Source organism: Camponotus floridanus, unplaced genomic scaffold, assembly GCF_003227725.1.
Source record: "Camponotus floridanus strain SB8 unplaced genomic scaffold, Cflo_v7.5 scaffold3, whole genome shotgun sequence".
In the NCBI taxonomy this organism is placed as follows: Eukaryota; Metazoa; Arthropoda; class Insecta; order Hymenoptera; family Formicidae; genus Camponotus; species Camponotus floridanus.
The window spans coordinates 2968105-2990915 of NW_020229436.1; the positions used below are offsets into that span (position 1 = coordinate 2968105).

At 30.5% G+C, this 22811-nt stretch overlaps 1 protein-coding gene across 1 annotated transcript in view; it reads right to left on the bottom strand.

Annotated features, from left to right (window-relative positions):
• The window catches only part of LOC105254898 (zwei Ig domain protein zig-8), a 307240-nt gene that overhangs the window by 116069 nt on the left and 168360 nt on the right, over window positions 1–22811 (bottom strand). Inside the window, exon 3 of the mRNA XM_011263866.3 lies at window positions 21189–21399. Coding sequence (XP_011262168.2) covers window positions 21189–21399 — 211 coding nt within the window. The remainder of the gene's footprint in view (window positions 1–21188; window positions 21400–22811) is intronic.

Genomic DNA, 22811 nt, shown 5'->3' on the forward strand with positions numbered 1-22811 from the left:
GCAGAGATTCGAATTGCCGATTTCTTCATATAAAATCGCTCCGTCTCGACTACGCAGCGATGCGATTTTTCCGAAAGAGCTCGTAAGCATGATTTTCCGCCGAATGCGTCAAGCTTCGTCGCAACGACGCCCTCCGAAGTGTCGTAAAAGATTCGCGATTCCTCGAGCGAGTAAATGAAGTTTGCGGTTGGCGGAACAAACCGAATTGCGATACCGGAAAAAGTAAAGTAAAATGACTGTCGGTTGGTTCATAAGCAACAAAAGTGGAATTAAGGGAAAACACGTGCTATCTTTTTCTAAAAGTAACGATACTATTAAAATAGTCGCAACACGTATGTGGAAAATATATAAACAAATAAAATTAATTAAAACAAATAATATGTGGAAATATATAAGCAAATAAAATTAATAAAAAACGCAATCATATTCCTTTTCGCGTTCCTACTAATGTCTCGTTGACATTAAAAGTTATTAATGATCGACAAATAATTAATACAATTTTTCTCATTTCTTTTACTGTTGTGACAGATTTTTTGTTTCTTTTTTGAGTCTTTAATTTATTTTGACAACTTTTCCGATATAATAAATCGATAATAATTATGTAATAATATAATAACTAGATTTAAATTATTTGGTATTATAAATAATATATTTGAATTTTAATATGTCACGAAAACTGTTTCTCAACGTCCAAGTTAATGTATTTTTTTATCCTAATCCATTCGCATTGCTGTTACTTTTAACTTCTGTTTTTTGCTTATTATAATACAAATGTCATACATTAAAATATTTTATTAATGTTCTATTAAAAAATATGATTTTCATTTGAAAAATAAATAAATTTTAAAATTAAACAATAATTATATTTGATATTAAAAGTGCAAAGAGAAAAGATACGAACTAATTCTATTTCTTAATTCTATTATTGCTATATAAATAACATTTTGAATATGAGAGATATATTTTTACTTCAATAAAATTTATTTTGAAAATATAGAATTATTGCAGTTATTAATGTGCATTTTTTTGAAAATAATGAATTGGGCTTTAGCTCTATAAATAACGTCCGTCATCCATATCTGTCCCTTTCTACGAGAGTGTATTCGTAAATTCTCATTTTATTGGAATATTCAGCGATATTATCACGATATCGATTCGTAATACCAATCGGTGCGCGCATATTTTCATTGAAATAAGAATTTTTATATGTATATGTGTGTGTCCCATATAAAATATATATAAAATTTGCGTAGCACAAAAATTATTTCGATTATGCACAAATATTCCCCACGTTATTTTCTTTTAAAATTATTTAATATATAACATATTAATCTAAAAAATTCACATTTAAAAAATTTCAGAAAAATATATAAACTCACCAGTCGATGTCATCCTGTGTTACTTGCTCCTTTTCCATGGGAAGTCACTCACACGTGTATGAATCAACTCGAAAAACACGACTAATTACGATCACGCGCGTTAATTAAGCGTCACTTGTCATGGCACTCGCGGCATTTTATATATCTACGGTGTGCTTTAAACGTATAAGTATCATCACGTATAATCAATGCGAAATTCATTCGTTGATTTACTCGGGTTTTCCAATACTCATTACATGTACGCGATTCATTCCCTATCAACAAAAAATTCAAAGAACATCACGTTAATAAACATTGTGTAAAATCCGATCAAATAATATAAATAATGCTATCACGTAGAATTAACACATATCTTGCTGCGTTCACTTATGGTCACTTTTGACATTTACGAGATATTTCATTGTTTTGATTTGCGATGTTCTTTAGATGAATAAGAATATAAATGTGCGAAATAATTATATGAAAGAATCGATTATATGAAAGAAGCCGTCTCGTCATAAAAGAAGTTAGATTAGGTTGGATTAGTGAAGAATACGATTATTTACATACGCATTAGTAACAACATTCATCGAAGCTCGTCTGTATGTGATATTTTTCGATACTCCCAATTCACCGTTTATTCACACGCAAATATTCAGTTTCAAATCAGTTTAAACATTCGAGCAAAAAACGCGAAAATGCGACGCGATCTCTGTTTATATTTTGCAAGGACGTACAACACTACGTCGACTACTACGATATAAATTTAACCGCTATTAAATCGCGTGATACTCATTCGATTACGTCATTACTTTCTCACATCATTGCTTTACTAATACGAAACACAAAATTTGTATTTTAACGTAATAAAATTGAATTGAATTGATTAAATAATCGTATTACGAAAGCTGCTCTTGATTACGTTTCATTCTTATTCCGATCGCGAATTTTCGTAACGCGATTATACAGGGTCTACCAAAAGTGTGGAAACCCCTAAATATCTCGGAAAATATACGTTTTACAGAAAAGTGTTTCCAACAAAAGTTGTAGGGTTTAAGAAGATCTATATACTGATTCTATCAGTTTGACCTTGGATGGCGTCGTCAAGGTCAGGTCAAGGTCACATTGACTTTTTTAAATGACACCCCCTACATTTGATTGCATATTCTTATAGCTTAATTCAAGAGCTTTCCAAAACACTATAATAATGTTCATTTTTATTAAGTACTTTGCGAGTTATGAGGGTTGAAATAATTTCTTAATTTTACATAAACCATAAAATATCTAGTAAACCATTCATTTTTCGATTATCTTACCTTCATACTTTTATGTACAAAATAATGAAAGGAATCAATTGGTGTAAAGAAAACATACAGTTGTTTTTAAGAAAAAATATGGAATTGTTAATTGCAAATTACATATTTTTTCTTAGAAACAACTATGTGTTTTCTTTACACCAATTGATTCCTCTCATTAATTTGTACATAAAAGTATGAAGGTAAGATAATCGAAAAATGAATGGTTTACTAGATATTTTATGGTTTATGTAAAATTAAGAAATTATTTCAACCCTCATAACTCGCAAAGTACTTAATAAAAATGAACATTATTATAGTGTTTTGGAAAGCTCTTGAATTAAGCTATAAGAATATGCAATCAAATGTAGGGGGTGTCATTTAAAAAAGTCAATGTGACCTTGACCTGACCTTGACGACGCCATCCAAGGTCAAACTGATAGAATCAGTATATAGATCTTCTTAAACCCTACAACTTTTGTTGGAAACACTTTTCTGTAAAACGTATATTTTCCGAGATATTTAGGGGTTTCCACACTTTTGGTAGACCCTGTATATCGACGTATCTCTTTTACAAGTACATACCTAAGAATATACCCCGATTTTTAAGATAACGCGATAGATATTGATAATGGTGAAAAAAAACGTTACTAAGAATCGTATATTTTAAATAATATATTATAATAATTGACATATATATCATTCCCGATACTCGTTATACACTTTTTTCACTTTAAATAAGAAAAAGCACACGCACCAAATGCGATAGAAGCTGACACTTCTCCGCACCGACATAAACTGAGCTTACGATGACTCACTAAAAGTTGACCGCTCTCCCACCAACGAGACCGACAATAGGAAGGATATCAAAACAAAGCTATTAAGACTATGTTTATTCAATTTTAGCTATACTCTCACGTAATTTAATTCTCGCTTTTATTTAAAATAAAATATGAATATATTCAGATTTTAGCTTGGACTTTAGAAATATAAAAAGAGAATAGAGCAAGATGCGATATTAAAATGTACAAATTTACGTGGACAAATTTATTGTTGCATTTAATTATGTATGATAGCTTCGTTTCTTCTACAATTGAATCACGCGATTTAAAGGTAACTTCCCATATATTTAAAGGTAACTTCCCATATATAAAATATGTCATTTTTCAATAAAATATATTTGTACATTTATTTATTTTCAATAAATAAATATAAAATATTGAATTAAAAGGCAATATATATATATATATATATATATATTGTTACGCCCGCGGCGAGGACTTCGATTAATATCGAAGACGCGCGCGAAGAGATCGGCCGCTCGCGAGTCCCGCGAAATGAATGAACACTTTTATAAGGAAATAAGGGCCTTAATGCACAACACCACAACACAGAACATAACAAAAGGTAACACAGAACGTTAGCACAATATTATACACAATATTAGCAATCCGGCTCGGCACGATACAGAAACGCGTCCGCGCAGCTTGACAGCTGGAATCGAACTCAGATGACAGACGCTGCTGTCAACAACCTCTTGACAACGCGCTTCTTCTCGTTAATCGGCGCCGTCTCAATGAACACGGACATCAGGGCCATAACAATATATATATATATATATATATATATATATATATATATATATATATCATTAAAAAAAGAAAAGAATCAAAAGATAATTTGTATGAAATAGCAAAACTAATAGATAACAGAAAGATAAAAACGTAATCACATACTTTACAATTATTATATATATGTAATATATCAAATATAAATACTTACATACAAACATAAAATTTATTATTTTGAATTTAATTATAATAAAATTGAATATTAAAATTATAAAATTAGTTGTCCATATGTCTGTGTATGTGTGTAAAATTTACGATTTTTATTAACTTTTTATTCAACATTTTGCCTAAATTAAAATTAAATTTTCATCATGAAATTGATGTTCGCATAATATATATATATATATATATATATATATGTTCTGTCAAGTATATTAATATTTTTTTTCGAAAAATTCAAAATGTAATAATCATAATATTACTATATACTGTATCTGTATCTATTTGCAATCTCTTTATCTTTTAAATTGACATTACATTTCGTATTGTGCGTCTCTAAAATGTTGATTCTCGACCGGCGGTTTATTGGAAATGCGAATGCTACCCATAGCAGAAATATAATATTGATTCTAGTATTTCACAGTAAAATTCGAAAGTACTGAGCTCTCCGCGAGTATCTATGCGATTTCTATTCGTAGGATTTCTATTCGTAGGATATTGTGGATATCTTGGATCATCCACCCATATTATACGCATCATTCATCTACTAAAGCAGAACGTTTTGTCCCTCCCAGAATACATTCTTCTAAATTTTCTGTCGTATCATTTTTTAAATTTTTACGACGCACATGTGTGTCAATAAAATATGTCGATATGTCGATAAAATGCATAATATTATCAAATTATAATGTATATATATAAATATTTAACGAATTAATCGAAAGAATGCATTCCGATTCATTTTTTCGTATATACAAGTATTTAATCAATTAATCGAACGATTACATTCGGCTTGCCATTTTACTCGCCACGTTACAGTGAATATCACGCGAGAGAGGCAGGCAACATGCGCGGCGTCGTGCACGATTTCGACCGTCCGCGCGTAGACGAAAAACAGCCAATTTATATCTCGACTTCCGGACGCGATAGCGATTTCGTTCTTTTTGCATAAAATTCTACACCATTTCGCGGCACTATTAAATCTCGTCCCGATCACCCGAGGAGCGGCTGACTTACAGTGAATATCCGAAATCTGCTTCTTGGACTCACACTTAAGTGTAATATTTATATATATCGAATAAAAAAGCGAGTCGGAACGCAATCAGTCGAATAGTGAATTAAATATTTATATATACCGAAAAGATATAAACGAAAAGATGAATCGGAATCATCGTTTTAGTCATCAGTGGATTAAACCTACTGAGGATACTTTATAATCAAAAAAGAAAACACATTAAATTACTTTGAAATAAAATTTTTTATTATTGTCATAAAAATAAAAATAATCAAAATAATTAAAAATAATTAAATTTAAATTATTATTTATGAATATAATTTCTTCTTTTAAAAGTAAGATATTAACATTAACTGAAACGTTCATTTAACGAACGACTTGCGAATAATTTTTAATAATATTATCATTTTCATTGTAATAGCCCTATGGCTCAAATAAATCACTATGACTTTATAACTTTTGTTGTTTCTTGCAATATACTATCACACAAACGGTCTCGCCCGTAACTTTAGCGCGATAATTGCATCCTAAAATATTTGCTTCTGAAACAAATATAATTTGACGTTTATTATAATGCAACCAACCTGCATTCATTATGGTAACGCTCATTCGGCAATATATTCTGACGCACATATATAAATCCGTTTATCGCCGCGACTTGATGTAATCATATTTCGCCAATAAATTAACCTACAAAGCACAAAATCATCTCGACAAGAACATAATTTCATAATAATAACAATAATAATAACAATAATAATAATACAATTATTTGCAACATTGCTAAAGAGCAATTTTCTTTCCAACATTCGAATCGTCATTGTACGTAATTTAATTGCAACGCGGAAATTACAACACTTTCTTTCATGTCAAAATAATAATGCTATTGTGATTTAAAAATAATATTACTTAGCTATTGACTTATTATTAAAGTTGCATTTTGTCGAGCGATACTTTTATAATCAAAGAAGAAAGTTTTGATTCGAGAATAACCGTTCGTTAGGGGAGACACTCATCGGGAAGGAAAGAGAAGAAAGGGAGATAATTAGCTATTTCTCGTCTATCTTTCAACTTTGTGCGTGACTCTCAGTCGCATGTGGCTCAATGCACTTGCGTAAGCCTTGAAAATTGGCGAAGTTTGCGGACTGCAGCTGGGACACGCGCGGAACGTTAACGTTGGAGCATGCAAACTCGACCGACGCGATTCATTACGCACGTATTGAGGATTACCGGAAAATAATCGGACAGTGACCGTTCGTTGCAATCGGATTAATCGGCATACCGCTGGCAGTGAGCAGCACAAGCTGATGTTTCGTTATATTTTTGATCGTTCTCTCTCATTTGTTTCTCTCTTTCGTTTCTTCTTCATCGTCGATTTTTCGCATTCATCCCTACTATCCGCTGTAATCTTTCCTTTTTAATGATCACGTGTCAGTACACACGACCAAATTCCATTCATTATAGTTGCGCCTTTGATGCACCGCCAAATAACAGGGATTGCGTATCGAAATCGTCAATATGATTTTTATGCAATTTATTTTATTCGTACTCATTTATTCGATACTTTTAGAGAAATGATAAATAATATTGCATTATATAACATGTTTCCTTGTATGATTTTGTGTGTATCCATTTAGATATTCTGCAAGTTTAAACATTTCTCCATTCAAATCCACTTTCCAATTCGCTGAAATTTTCGCGATTACTTCTACTTAACAACAACGTAAATTTAAATTTTACTCAAATTCCATTTTAACTATATTTACATGTAATTCGTGTTCAATTGTATTCGATTTTCATTTAACAGTCTCTCAAGTTTAACGGTTTCCTAAAGTCAATTTAAGTTGAAGTTCAATCTATTCATATTCTGCTTCCAAAATTGTTTTCATAAATTTTCCGCTCAAAAGTTGTATCGATTGTTACAAATATTACAGTAATGTATACTTAAATATTAAAAAATCTTTAAAAATTAAAAATTAACATATTCTGCTAAGGAATTTTGGAAAATATGTATCTTTATAACTTAAATGGTTATGATGTGCTAGTTAAAAAAATATATTTTACATGTACACGCAGAATGTAGGCTTATATAATCATTATATATGTTAATATATAATAATTAATCCTGTAGTGAAGCATAAAAATTTACATCGCATGAAAATTTGATCATTTTTTCCATTTAAAATTAAAATCCAATTAAAATTACATAAAACTTTATTTTAGAAAATTAGATTGAAATATTTTGATAATGTAACAATATTGAAAATGTTTAACTTGTTATAGGAAATGCAAAATGCGGCGAAAATCGTACAACGCAAACCGCGCGATGTGTCCCACATATATATATGCTTCATTATTATTAAATGTCACGTATTATAAAAGCGGCATCGATGAGACAGATTTGGCTTTACTGCGGATGCGTTAAAGCGCACGAATGATGAACGACTCTTGCGTGATATCAGCGGCATTTGTAACATTCGAAATGTCCGTTCATTAAAGCGTTCGATTATCATTTTGATGTCACTCTGTCGTGCATAATGTGCAATTTTTCGGTGGGGCCAGTTGCTTGCGCGCAACGTGATTCGAAAGTAAACTCACAATTGCATGTTAAACGCGCATTTCGTTTTATCTATCATTCGCATAAATATGATGTACGCAAGTTGTACGTTATATCAAAAATTTATTTGACAGATAAAAAGAGATAAAAGATCGCACAATTTTCGCAATGTAAATAATATAAAAAAAGAAACGTTTTAAATATATTATTTAAATCCGTTGGTGACAGTATCCATTAAAAGTGTGAATAATTTATTGTTTTATAAATTACAAATTGTATTTTTAAATATTTGAATATTACATATATATACATATATATATTTTAAATTTGATTACATGTATGATTACCTGTATTTTTAAAATTTTATTACATTTTAAATTTAATTACATGTATGATTAAAGTATATGTAATATGAGAAAAATATTGTTGTTGAGAATAATATATGCAGAATAATGTATTGCAAGATTCAATATTTAATACAATACAATTCTATATTACCATTATACATATATATACTCGTATATATATTTTTTAAGTGCAAAATGCAATTAATATTTCATTAATTATCATTAATTATATCATTAATTAATTATATCATTAATTATATGCCAGCAAAATCTTATAATCATACAATAATTTGAACGCGTTATCAACAGGAGATGATTCGTTAACGATGATTATGTAAAAGATTGTAAAGGAGATGAAGGTAAAAAAAAACTTTTAATATCCATCTACATAATTTTCCATGAAGTAGACCTAAATTTTCTGCACAATTAGTTTCGTGAAAAGAAATTGACTATTCCAGAAAATTTGTTCGGGGAAAAGAGCATTAAATATTTGTCTATTCAAAAAAAGAAAGCAGGTCAACTGCTTACATCGATTATACATCGCAGCTGCATTTGACTGCGCGGCTAGACGCGAGATTCGTCTGCGATTCAAAGTATTTGACTTTCGATGCATACACGATGCACTCTTTACATTGCATATAAATTTCCGTCTATCCAGTTGCCGCACGCTTGGCTGCACATCAGGGTGCGAACAAGAGGATTGCGTTTTACCAGAAATTATAGATTATAAAGCTTGCAAATGAATACAATTTATAGTTTGATAGAAACACATTAATTCGCTCGCTATGCGAAGCTTCAATTCGATAAAGTTGTATATATATTTCGCGAATATACTAAACTTTATAATTTAAAATGATCTAAAGCATGAAATTTTACGATTTTGTTTCAAATTGTTTTATTATATAATTTATAAACATTTTTTTAATCCTACGAATATAATAAAATATATCTTCTTTTATATAAATTTTTGATAAATTTTATTCTCTTTCTTTTTAAAACATAGATCTTATAAAAAAGTCATATGTTGTAATTTAAAACTTTGATGCGCTTTTACTGATAATGTTTAAATAAATGCCTTTCTGCTTTTAGTTTGATTTTCCATGTAGGTCAAAGAAAGCTCTCTTCTTGAAAAGAAAAAATGTCGCAAAATAAGTTTGCCTTTTTACAACCGCCAAATGTCGTTTCTCTTTATTGCGTGCTTAGAGAAAATAATTTGGTTAAAGGGTGCTTAAATAATGGTTATTTTACTTTTTCTTTCAGAAGCAGAGCCCGATGCCTTTAGCGATTCTTCAAATAGCTCTTAGCTAGCGAATGCCCCACTATACTCATTCCGTTTAAATTCGAAACGCGCGAACTTACCTCGAGTTCATAGAAGCGGATAACATAGCAATGAGTAAAATTGAAATTTTTGAAGCAGTTTCGAAATAGTATAGCAGAACTATATGCATTTAGATTTCTCTATTTTTCTCGTATTTTATACGATTCTCAATCCTAAATAAGCGTCGTTAACTCATTAACGTTAAAATTCTAAGAATATTTTATAAAGTGTTATATCAATATCAAAAATCGAAAGATGAAGAAGTATCTTGATTTCTTTGAAATTTCGAACATTATAAAGGTTACAAAAATTTCCTGCGATAAAAAATGACAACTATTGTATAATGTTTGAGACATTAAAATTTTTAATTTGCACAGGCTATTATAATCAAGCACATAAAACTTTACATCTGTGTGCACACACTCGTACCTTCCTCCCTTTCTAAATGATTTTTATCGTCAAAACTCGTCAATGCGACGATATAAATTCCGAGGCGATACGCCTGCCAGTAATAGCGGTAAAATATGAGAGAAAAATATGATGGTCGTGATATTAATGTAAATCGGGCGCCGAAGAAATTCTTCCCAATTATTGGAAAACTGCAGAAAGCAGTGAACCGTTATATACAGACAAGGAGAGAGGAGGCACTTCATCAAACAAATGAGAATAATTTTTTTTTTACTTTCAAAAGAGGAACACGTAAGATTATTACGTACCGAGTACATTTATTTGTAATGGCAATCCAATCGACTGTTAATGAATCGCTAATGGATAGTGTCGATCATACAATTTGACAAGATCGCGAGGTTTATGTATGTGTAACACGATTTCATTCGGAATCGTCTTCAGTTGATGGAAAACGAATTTTCTTTATATTTCAGCGCTCTATTGCTTGCATTGTCGAGTTTCGAGCGTATTTAATTCATTCGGATGCTAGTAAAAGATGAGTCGCGATTTTATTTTTCCTCTACAGTTTAAAATTGTATACAGTTTACGCGCAAACTTGCAAATCAAAAAGCATAGTAATTGAAAAAAAATTGAAAATTTTGATATATTAAACATAAACATGGATAAAATAATAATCTCATTTTTTTAGTTATTTAATATTAAATTTTGCTACACAAAAATAATGATAGATTTTCAACAAAGAGAAAATATATTGTGCCTCGAGAAGGATGCGACACTTTTCCTTTATGCTACATTTAAGCTGCTTTGTGCTTTGTCATTTTCAAATACTTTACATGCTTTCTACGACGTGCTTTCTAACTTGATATTCGCTAGACAGCATGTTGGAGAACAAACCGCCAGTTTTTCAATGTAATTTTTCAAAATGGAATTTATTCGTCGAATTTATTGCACATACTTGATTATCGTAGTTGTCTCTGTCAACGAGTATATGATTCAAAACGAAACAACAATTCAATGAGAAATCTTAAGAAATTGTTTTTTTTTTCACAAATACAGGCACATATTCGCGATAAGATTTTCTCTACTTCTCACATTCGCTTTATGAAATATATATATGAAATATATATATTACAATAGTATAATTCACAGAGAAGCCGAGCAAAGCTCATCATGGATTTTATGGGGTTTGTGGCAATAAATGTTTATTCGAGTACATTATAACGGACTTAATAACATTGTTATAAGTCGAGCTTAAATTATTTAGCGTGATAATAATAGTCATTTAATATGCGTCTACTTCATGTGATTAAACAAGTATATTCATGCCACAAAATCATAATGTTTGTTAATTTCTTAATTTCAAATTTATAACGTTTTAATTACATGTGTTTAAATACTTGTATTATTTTGAAAATAAGTTTAAAAAAGCTTTTGTGCATTTATAGTACACAAAACAAATTAAAACAGATATTTGGTATTCATTAATAGCGTAAATAGAAAAGTAATTAATTTCTGTTAAAAAATAAATCAATATAAAAAAATAACTTTCCTAAAAAAATAATATTTTATGTTTAAGTAAATTGTAACAAATAATAACACAGATGTGTTGAATAATCGATTATGTTTCTATTGTAAAATAATTACAATAGATTACTTATGAATCAAGCAAATTTGAAGCTAATTGCTATAAAAGATTAAAGACGTGCATACCCATCGGCTATAATTAGTATTTCTAATCAATATCTCTCATATAGGTCGCAAAAAGACTCGTTAATTTCTGTTGTTAAACTCGAGCGCTTTAATAAGATATCAATTGATCCGCGTCCAATCGGGGTAGCTTTAATTACAAGATGTTTAAGAACAACATTAACCAGGAGCTCCCGTTTCCGCGATATCATCTGTCACAAGCTACCCGTGAAATAATTAGCCATTATCCAGTCCTCTCTTACGACCCGTTGCCGGATATTCTAGGGCGACCTCATGAAAAGTTGGGTCATCCAAGAGGCAAACTTAAAGTAGAATACTATAATACGGTGCACACAAATATCATGCACATAACTTAAAAGCCGGCATTTAATTTCGCTGCACTGGCACCGGTGCGCGCGATCAGGATCGGCAAACTGCAACTCGCTTAATTGCAACGGCAGATAAATACGCTGGCGTAAATTAGAGAGAGTTTCGGGGAAACTTAAAGCGTCGCGGATGCCAACTAAATTGAGCGATTCAGGACTGAAAGAAAATCATCTCGGGGCATTGTACGATGGTGACTAGAAACGCCAAAGATCCGTAATGACTCGCAAACTGAGAATAGTGACTGTTGATGACTTGCAGAGTGTAATTCATGGAATCATATACTATTAATTCAAATTGGAAAGATTTGTATTAACTTTCTATGTATCTTTTCGCACACTACTTTACATTCTTTTATGATACATTTTGATATTTATATTGATTATATAAAAAAAAACAATAAATAATTTCTAAAATGCATACAACTGCAAGTAAAAATATATTGCAGAGTTTTGAAGCCATATAAATATATAAATTTCAGATTTACAATTTCTAAAATTAATTACTCAAAGTCAATATATAAACAACAAACACAAATATAGACTTAATAATTTAAAAAAAATTATACTTTTCTGATAGAACATTTTTGTAACAAGCACTTTAGTAAAATATGTAATGCGGAATATATCATAAAAGGTATTTTGTTTGAAAGTATTCGCTTCTAAATAATGGCCCATTTAGCTTAACGCTTAAGCCAATCCTGGCTATGTCCGGTCTGCCCGAATCCCAGTGAGACGAATTTACGAGGAAAGGGAATGGGTCGCCTCGAATGCGGAGAGATCGCCGTTTATAGATCTGCATATGTGTCTTGTGACTGAACGGAGATAATCTAACTATCATAACGAGATAAACGACCCTGGGAGACCGTAATTGCCGTAAGAGTGACAAATACTCGCATCCTGTTCCCCTGAATCCGCATCGCGTTGTGATCATACATCGCATGACGAAAATTAACCGCTCCGAAACAAGGTACGTTTATTACAGTAGCATCTTGAATATTCGGAAAAATTTTTGCGTCTGCTACTAAAAATCAAGTGAACAGAATGATGCATACAAGCGATACATAGAAATATGTTAAACATAAATAGCTACATGTGTTAAAAAATCGATTGTACGTGATATATATTGTGAATTAAAATAACAAAAAAAAAATATCGATTACGGAATCAAATTCTCTCTTTTTGTGTTTTAAGCTTTCAAATTAAAACTACATGTTTCGCATGTATTATTATTAGGCAATTTTAACCAATTATATAACTAATTATACATTTATTAAGCATTCCAAACATGTAAATATGTACAATATGCCATAATACAAAGTGCTACTTTAATTCGATTTATGATTTATTTTCCAAATATTCACGAAATAATTAATTTGTACAAGAACAAGCCTTCAAATTAAGCATTCAAAGTTGACGTTGCAATGTTTATATATGAAATGATTAATATATTTTATGTATTTATTATACGAAATATAATGCAATATAATCTTTGTAAAAAAATTTATGTTACTAATTTATGTTTCCTTTATTTAAAAAAAAAAAATATAACAATAGTAAATGTTCGATTCAAATGAAACCTTCCGTGGACGATGATAATGATGATATAATTTTACAGTTTTGAAATTATACGAGAAAATAAAAAAAGAAAAGCGTGTAAAAGTGATTCGATCTGACATAGACATCCGTATCTATGCCAATTTTGAAGGATCGTATTGCTTGTACACGATAGTCACGAATTTCACAATTGATTTGTGGATGCCTGTATAGCACTGCGTCAGGGACGGACGGATGCAGCAGGAAGGAGGGAGAAACCAATTAAGCCGTCAGTGCGTTAACGCGTGTCATTCGCTCCCATATTGTAGCCAAGTGTGACCAATCGTGACAATGAGACTTAATTGCACGAATAATAACGATCATTGTTCTGACGCGGCTTAATATTATTTTCTGTCTTCTGTCATTTCGCTCATCGTTTCACGTTGTGAATGCGGGATATATTATTACGAAGAATATATGGGCCACACACAACTTTACCAATATGGTATAACGTCGAATAAACAAATATTATTTCATTGTGATATTACCACATTTCGACGTGTGCATGACATTGCAGTTTAATTAACTCCGAAAATTGTTTGCAATTGTTTCGTTATAAAAGAAAATTTAACAAGAAATTTCTACAATTGAGAATTATGAATAATTAGAAGATTATGTAATTAAATTGAAATTCAAAACGTATCATTTGCTATTTACGAATGTACAACTGTGTAAATAAAACTCTTAATTATATCAATCATTATATGATGATTTCTGTAAAAAATACAACATTTCGGTTAATCTAATTAATTATTCTATCAATACCATTAATAATTAATTAAATTTTGTATCTACGACAATCTGTATTGCAAGGAATATAAAATCATTAAATACTGTATAAATAAATTCACACACAACACATAACTTTATCCATTCTACGCATCTTATTTAAAAGCTTTCGCAAAGTTCTCAGCAAAGTTACCTCTCTTGAAGTTTTACACAAATTATTCTGTAGATTCCCATGAACTCCTTTTACAACGCAGGCACCCTTGCATCTTGACATAAAGGCTTTCCTCGCCTCGCATAAGATGAAATATTTTGGCTTACGTAAACGCGAAACCTTGCCTCCGAAACACACGGTTATTATGCGCAGAGGAATGAGAGATAGAAAAGCGAGGAACGCAATGGCGTGCAAATATTGCAACGATAATGAAAACATCAGAGAGTAATTATTTTCACATATCATGTACTGTCTTCTAAATATCAGCGACTATATGCCTATCTACGCATGTATATTATATATGTTAGATGTATAACATATTTTGCTGGAAAATATTTCTCCGGTAAATCCTTGGTTAAGAATTTACAATCGTTTCTTGTTGGTAACGATACGATACAAAATTTGCTGATAAACGAGTCTTACATAAAGTCTCAAAATATTTAATAAAATTAAGTGTTAAGGAGAAAAAATATAAAAAAAATAATCGTAATTATCTATTTTATACAATTAGAGTAGAAAATTTCTAATTTATAGTTAATTATATTAACATAATATTATTAATTTAAAAAATCTGATAAATAAACATTGTATCAAATTTGATATAAAAAACTAATTTCGAGAAAGAGTTGTAAAAAATTAGCTATTAAAATATTTCACAATAAGAAATCCTACACATGGATTGCTACAAAAAAGTTTATAATATTTTGGCAGCATAATTCTGCGTAGCATTTGCATTCCATTCGAGGAAAATTTAAATGGACATTTAATTAACGAGTTATTTAAGATAAAATATTAAAAGATTTAAAAAAAGAAATAAGCTTTTATTTCTGCAAATAAACTAAATTATTTCTATTAAAAATAGATTTAAGAACATACTACATTTTTAACAAATTAAAACCAAAGAAGTTTTTCTTATAAAAAAGATGTGACATTCTGTATATAAGCTTTTCTTTCATTAAAATTTGATCCAAATTTCTCTACGTTGCAATAAAGTAGTGGAAATTTATAATTTATAATATTTTTTCGCGTATTTTTCGTTTAAATATTACAAGAGATTGCTTCATCAAATCAATCAAATTTCATTTTGCGAGCTCCCTCAAAAATTAATTCTATCACAACTAATATTGCTTGAGTAAAATGATAGAAAATGTTAAACGTATGTATATGTATACCGTTAAATTAAAGATTGGTGGATGTCTCTTCGGGAAGAGAATTCCATGCTCTTACGAAGATTGAATTAAATTTCATCTTCTGCATGTTTCGCGTAATTTAAAATCACTGTCTAACGGCACTAGCGGCCATAACGCCGACTGTCCGCGATATTTATGATTGCGTCGTGCTTGGCATTTTCGTCTCGACGAAGAATGACTTATACCCCTCTTAATTAAATGCACAATTAAAGCGAATCTCCGCGATGGAATCCAGTTCAAAATTATAGATGAGAGTATAGTTTCTTATACGTTTTCTCTTGTATCTTATTTTATGATAATACATATTGTTAATGGTACGTATAGATATAAATTTAATTCCTATTAATATTCATTTAAAAAAATAAAAATGTATTTTTGTATGCTTCAAAAATTGAAAGTTAATAATTTATTGTTATCTCAAATTGTAAATATATATATATATTTACGAATATCTTTCAAGATTTTATGAATATACATATATTAATATGTCTCTATGTATATATATGCGTGTAAAAGAGAGAAAGAGAGAGAGAGAGGGAAAAATGCTGCTTTTAAAAAATGTATTTGAATAAAAAAATTATTTTAACTTTCGGAAAAAATGACGATATTTGTGAAATATGTCGCGAACATGGTAAAACATGTTTTGAAACATGGTATATATATAAAAGTTTAAAACATATTAAAAAATATATATAATCGATCGCTACACCGTTTGTACAGCCTTATGCATGTATTGCTAGTAAGATATCTCCGCATACGATTGTACTATTTTATTCATATCTTTATGCCTTCCATCGCACCGATATTCACTAGTACATCGCTGCTGACATAGCCATTTCACTGAATGAAACATCGCATCAACAAAGCTTCCGGAATCGGTAACGTCGGATCATAACACATAATACATAATGCAGTATAGGATTTCATTAAAAGTCACAATCGCCATAGCGCAAAGAAATAAAAAGAAACACGCTTTCATAATGTATATTAACTCTATACAATGTGAACAATAAAAAATAAAATATATTTTCTTCTATTATTATATGAATAAAAACGACAAAAACGAGAAAATATAAATGTCTTAAAAAATATCGCGATAAAATAAATTCTGCAATATAATTAATCTTTTTCATTTAAAAGAGAATTATTGAATTTTGTCATATATTTTTATTACAACATTTTAATATGTTACCATCTGTTTTTTTTTATTAAAAAATATCAATTTTTATCATTATTTTATCATCTATATTTTATCATCTGATAGTAGTATATAATTAGATATGCCAATGTTGGCATATCTAATTATCAACATGATCTCTGATGTATCCATATTCCACTACTATCACAGATGATAAAATAATGATAAAAATTGATATTTTTTAATAAAAAAAACGGACGGTAACATATTGAAATGTTTATCGTATATGTTATATCTTTGTCATTTACATGATATCGTTATCTAGCAAATTCTTGTCGGCCCATTTCATTTTCAATCATTTTCACTCTCTCGTCGATTATGTTACCGCGATCGAAGTTCATTGATTAACAGAACATCCTATCAAAGCTATCAGCATAGAATCAACATAAAATCTATTGTATTATATCGCAAAGTAGGATAGCTTTGTTCGTACTATTGTCCCAGATTTAGTGTTAAATAATTAGATTTGTATAGTTAATACGTTCTATAAGAGCATTTCGATTATTAACTAAAGTTTTAATATTATAATTTAATAATGAAAACTGTTCCTCAAGTATACGTTGATAACAGGAGCGTTTATTACGCTTTAATATAGAACACTTGAAATAAATTCAGCGCATATTTACAAAATGCGCATTGACAATAATGAAATAAAATTTAATATTGTTTTAAGCAACATTTACGAGTATGATAAGTTGCAACATGTTTTCAATTTGTACATATATTATGCTGCTTTTTGCACATGTGCATAAGTTACATAAAATCTAATAATATTTATAAATGTAATGGTTACGTTTGTCAAATAAGAATAAAACAAATAATAAATATTTGCATATCTATATATCATTTTATGATATTTATTGGATATCGAAGCAGTTGTTTTAATAAATTTTAATGTTCATATTTAATAGATATACATGTCACCCTGGCATTTGTTTAGAGAATATTATTCTGAAATACTTGACATGCTTGTAATATTTAATATTATTTCCGACATGAAAATCATTAATGTAATAATGATGATAAATAATAAATTATTGAATGACAGTGCAGAAATTTCTCTACAAAGCACTGAGAGTGTGAAAATTGATCTTGGTTTCATCACGGATGCCGATTGCACGATACAGTTGGCAATAACATGTACAATTACATGCTCATATAGATACGAACATGTTATCAAGTATATATTTTACATCTCTCTGCTTAATAACAGTATACTGCGCAATAATGTTATGAGGTAGATGTACTGAAAAACAACTATTTTTTGCTTTTATAGGACATAAAAAAAATTAATATCTTGATTTATTACTTCATTTAGAAATAAGCGTGTAATAAAAATGTTGTTCATGTTTATGACGCGGTTTGTCTTCATACAAAGAAAGAATAAAAAGGCAATCTTTTTAGTTGCGACAAGATACATTGAAAGCAGTATCTATGTCTTTTTTAAAGTTGAAGGCAAGCACACACCGTAAGATTTAGTTAGGCGAAGTCCCTGCGCGATTCTTTTTTTATGTTCGTGAATCTTTCAGCAGTTTCTGAGAACATTAGGGAAAACGACAACGATAACGCACGACTTCCGTTTCTGCGAGCGTCGTCGACCAAATAAAAAGCAGCGAGACGACGAAGACGAAGAAAGGCGAGTTATTTCGCCATCGAAAGTTGGAGCTAAGATACACTATAAACAACATAACAAAGTTACATTGTAATCCGGAAAGATTTCATATTGGCATAACTGCTACGTCGAAAATTCAATCTTTTCATTACTACAATTCATGACTCGCCCTCTCCGTAAACTTTCAGTCGTAATAAATATTTGTCAGCTCCGCCGAAAATCGACACAATTGCTGCTTTCTACCTTTTATGATTTTACGCAAAATTAATTACGTTAACCACGATGTGACATGTGACAGTTTTCAACAGCAATAAATAAAAAATCGTGAAAGAGAACATAAAATGATATACACTACATGTTATTCGAAATTATTACATATTATCTATTTTGTATTTGAATTTGATATGAAACAGAATTTTGTGAAATTTTTACATCTAATGCAAAATTTTTATACTTTATAATTTTATTCTTGAATTTTTCCAATTGTATAAAAACTCTTCTATAAATTCTGTGAAATCTAATCTATATATTCTATAAAATCTTTAAGCATATTTCAGAGATGGATCATTGGATTCTTATAAAGTTATTTGATTCTGAAAGTCTTATTGTTGGATCGTGAAGTTTCCTAAACTTGATATTCTTCAATTGTAAAATTTTTCAATTTCTAGATTTTTGATTCATGAAAATATGGAAACTAACCGAAGTTCTTGGTTTAAAAATAACTTTCTAATTTTTTTAATCATATTTTTTAAATGCCAATAAAACAATAATAGACATTTATTATTGCTTTGAACTCTATTCGTCTTTCACTCGCTCGTACAATCAATAAGATTAAAAATCAGCATAAAATTATTCGTTTTCGTTTATGAATGTAGCATCGTAGAAACAATCGTTTATTTTGAGTTTTGTGCTAGATTATACTAGACTAGAAGACTAGAGAGAAGAATAAATGAGGAGGAGAACGGAAAGGAAGAGAAAGAGGAACGATACGGAACGGAAGGGTAGAAAGCGTAAGAGCTTCAGCGTGTTCGATAAGCGGCTTGGGGGAAACATGTCGACGAACCAAGTCCTTTTCAACTTCTTCCCACCCTTATTCTCCCCTTTTTATGCGCTACGAGCGCATCGATGCAGGTGCATCTACTCCGTCTGGAGCGTTTATATCCGGAGACGGGGAAGAAAACTTGGCGCGAAATAAATCGTCTTTTTTTCGCACGTTTTCTCGTCCATAAAATCATAAAACGTGAAGTCGACGGCGAGATCAATTTTACAAATCCGTTCTACAAAAAGCTGTGCACACGAAAGTTTTTGTTGGCTGCAAGTCGAAAAATGGGGTACAAAGTAAATTTGAGAATTGATGAAGGAAAACAAAATTTTGATAGATTTGTCTTCAGAATCGTCGGATAATGGTCGACTGAATAAACAGACGATCAAAGTAAGATAACTTTAATTGAAAACTAATGAGACATATAATAAAATATTATACTCGATAGAAAAATTATCTTGTAATAACAAATAAGGGAATTTGTTTTAAAAAATTATAATAGCAAGCTCTATATAAGTTAATAACAAATATTATGTTATTTGGATGCATTCGTGCATTTTATTCTCTTTATTTTTATAACTAATCGTGAAATATATTATTTAGAAAATATGGGAGCGATTTTTAAATACAAATTTGAAAGATTTGACGTAGAATTTTTTGCAATTCCAATTGCCAATTTTCGAATCGAAACGTATCCTAAAAGCAATAATTCACGTTCTAAAATTCGCACGAATGATCAAGCTTCGCCGGCGGATGGAATATCGAATCTCGCCGCTGTGACATATATATTCTTGACTCAGCATTTTTTTTAGCCAATACGTGTTTTCGTCGGATCGAGCAACGTAAATACATCCGAATTAACCACTAATATATTTTTTGCTTACCCGTGCGTTTGTTAAGCCTCGCCTTATCCCTATTAAAATAAATCCGAACCCATTTCTCGAATTCGTTTGGCCCTAGCTCGCGTACAATTGTGTTGATTTAAAATCCGAATTATGCGATTCACTCCAATAGAAATTCGAAAGAACACTGCTATTTTCTAAACACTAATCTTTTCCGATGAATTTATTTTTAATTTATTTTTTTTTAGCTGTATCATTTTATTCATTATCAAAAGATTAGGCATCAGTAGGTGAAATTGAATCATATATAAAACTAAGTTTGCATAATTCAGAGATATCAAAGTCGAGTTTACTATAATACCGAAACGATGAGAATTTTGCAACGCGACGCGACACGAGAGGATAATCCTGCGATGGAGCACTTAAGCGTTTAAACTTTAACCTCCTCGATCCCGGCTCATGTCGCGAACAATCTTTTCCATGAGACAGCAACCGATCGACGGCCATATCGTCCGCTCCGCCGATCGAGAGGGAGACTCGAAGATAGATCGACGCGAGGTTGCGATTTACGTAACTAGGCCAGATGCGTGAATAATTCAAGTAGCACTTACCGATCACGTTGAGACTATAGTTGAGCGACATCTTCGGCTCGGTGCTGACCTGGCACTCGTAGACACCGGAATCACGCTCCTGCGGCGACTTAATCTGTAGCGTCCAGTTCTCCGACTTTTCCGGATGGATCACCTGAAATCTCAGGTCCGATGTGTACATCAAGGTGCCTGCGCTGAGAATATGCATATCGCGTTTGCGCATCCAAGACACCTGAAATAAATAATAAATTTCGTTTATAATTGTACGTTATTATACATGACAATCGAGTTGACACTTCCACTTATCAAATTATTAATCTAATATGTTCCATTTAATTTTGAAAAAAGATCTAAGTAATTCTTAAACATTATTACTGAATATATAGTAACATTTTATGCATAAATCATTTTTTTCATAAAAATATCTTAGTTTTTGTAAGTTCTCTATACTTTTATGGTAATTTTTATTATATGTGTATGTTATTGGCATACTTTTTGACGGATAATAATAAAATAAAATACTGAAATCACTTTTTAATGAAAAGAATTGAATCTTTTTTTTCTTTATTCACTAAATTTGGAATTATAGACTGATATATAGAAAATATTGTTGATCAAAATTAGTAAATTCATACAAATTTTTAATCTCAGAGAAATTCAAAGAAAGAAAAAAAATGTTTAATATTTAATGCCGAAAGGCCTCCTTGAGAATCGTTGTCAGTGATGTTATAAACGTGGCTCGAGAAGCCTGTAATGACTGATTTCATGTTAAAACAAAGACCATGGAAAGCAACCCAGGGCGCCATAATAAATCCTTGGTCGGTCGACGTGCGTGTCACAAACGATCTCTATATAGTCTCTCATTGTTTTGCGAACATGTCTGTCGGCTATTTAATGCATCGTCAGAAAGTTCCGGGGAATAATTTCTCAGCATGCACGTTGAAAACGGCAGGCGAACATAATTATTTAAGCCTCTCTTTTTCTTTACAAAGAAAAAGAGAGGCTTAAATAAGTTCTTTTCCGAGTTGAATTTTTTCTTATTTCTATTAAATTTATATAATTAAGCAAAAAGTTCTCGTGTAAATAAATGGTATAAATTCACATTTTTTTTTTCAAAAAGAAGGTACAATATTTTTAAGAGAATCATCTACTAATTCATTTTTTTCAATATTTATATAGTTTAAAAAAAAAGAATATCTATAATATTTTCTTCTGTCAATATTAATTAGTAACATCATAATTATAAAATAAATCTAAAAGAGAATAACATTTGTATTATTATATAAGTTTTTATCACAAATAGAACATAACGAAATGTATGCAATTCTGAGGCTGTGATATTTAATTTAAACAGTAAAAAATTCTTATAATCTTCTAATCCGATTTCTTGAAAGATTATCTGTTGAATAGTTGCTGCATGGAAATCAAAAAGGCCAAGTGGCCTGGAAAGCGATTCAATACATCTATTAAATACGGAAGTGAAAGAGCTTGAGAGCTTGATTTAGATAGGCGGCTTAACCGCGCGTATCACACCGTACGATGCACGTGCATGATTGGATGATGCCTTTGCGAACAAACGCCAGGGACTAATTCGCGCAACGTGCTGCTGAATCGGAGGTCAGCCACCAGCAATAGCGATCCGAA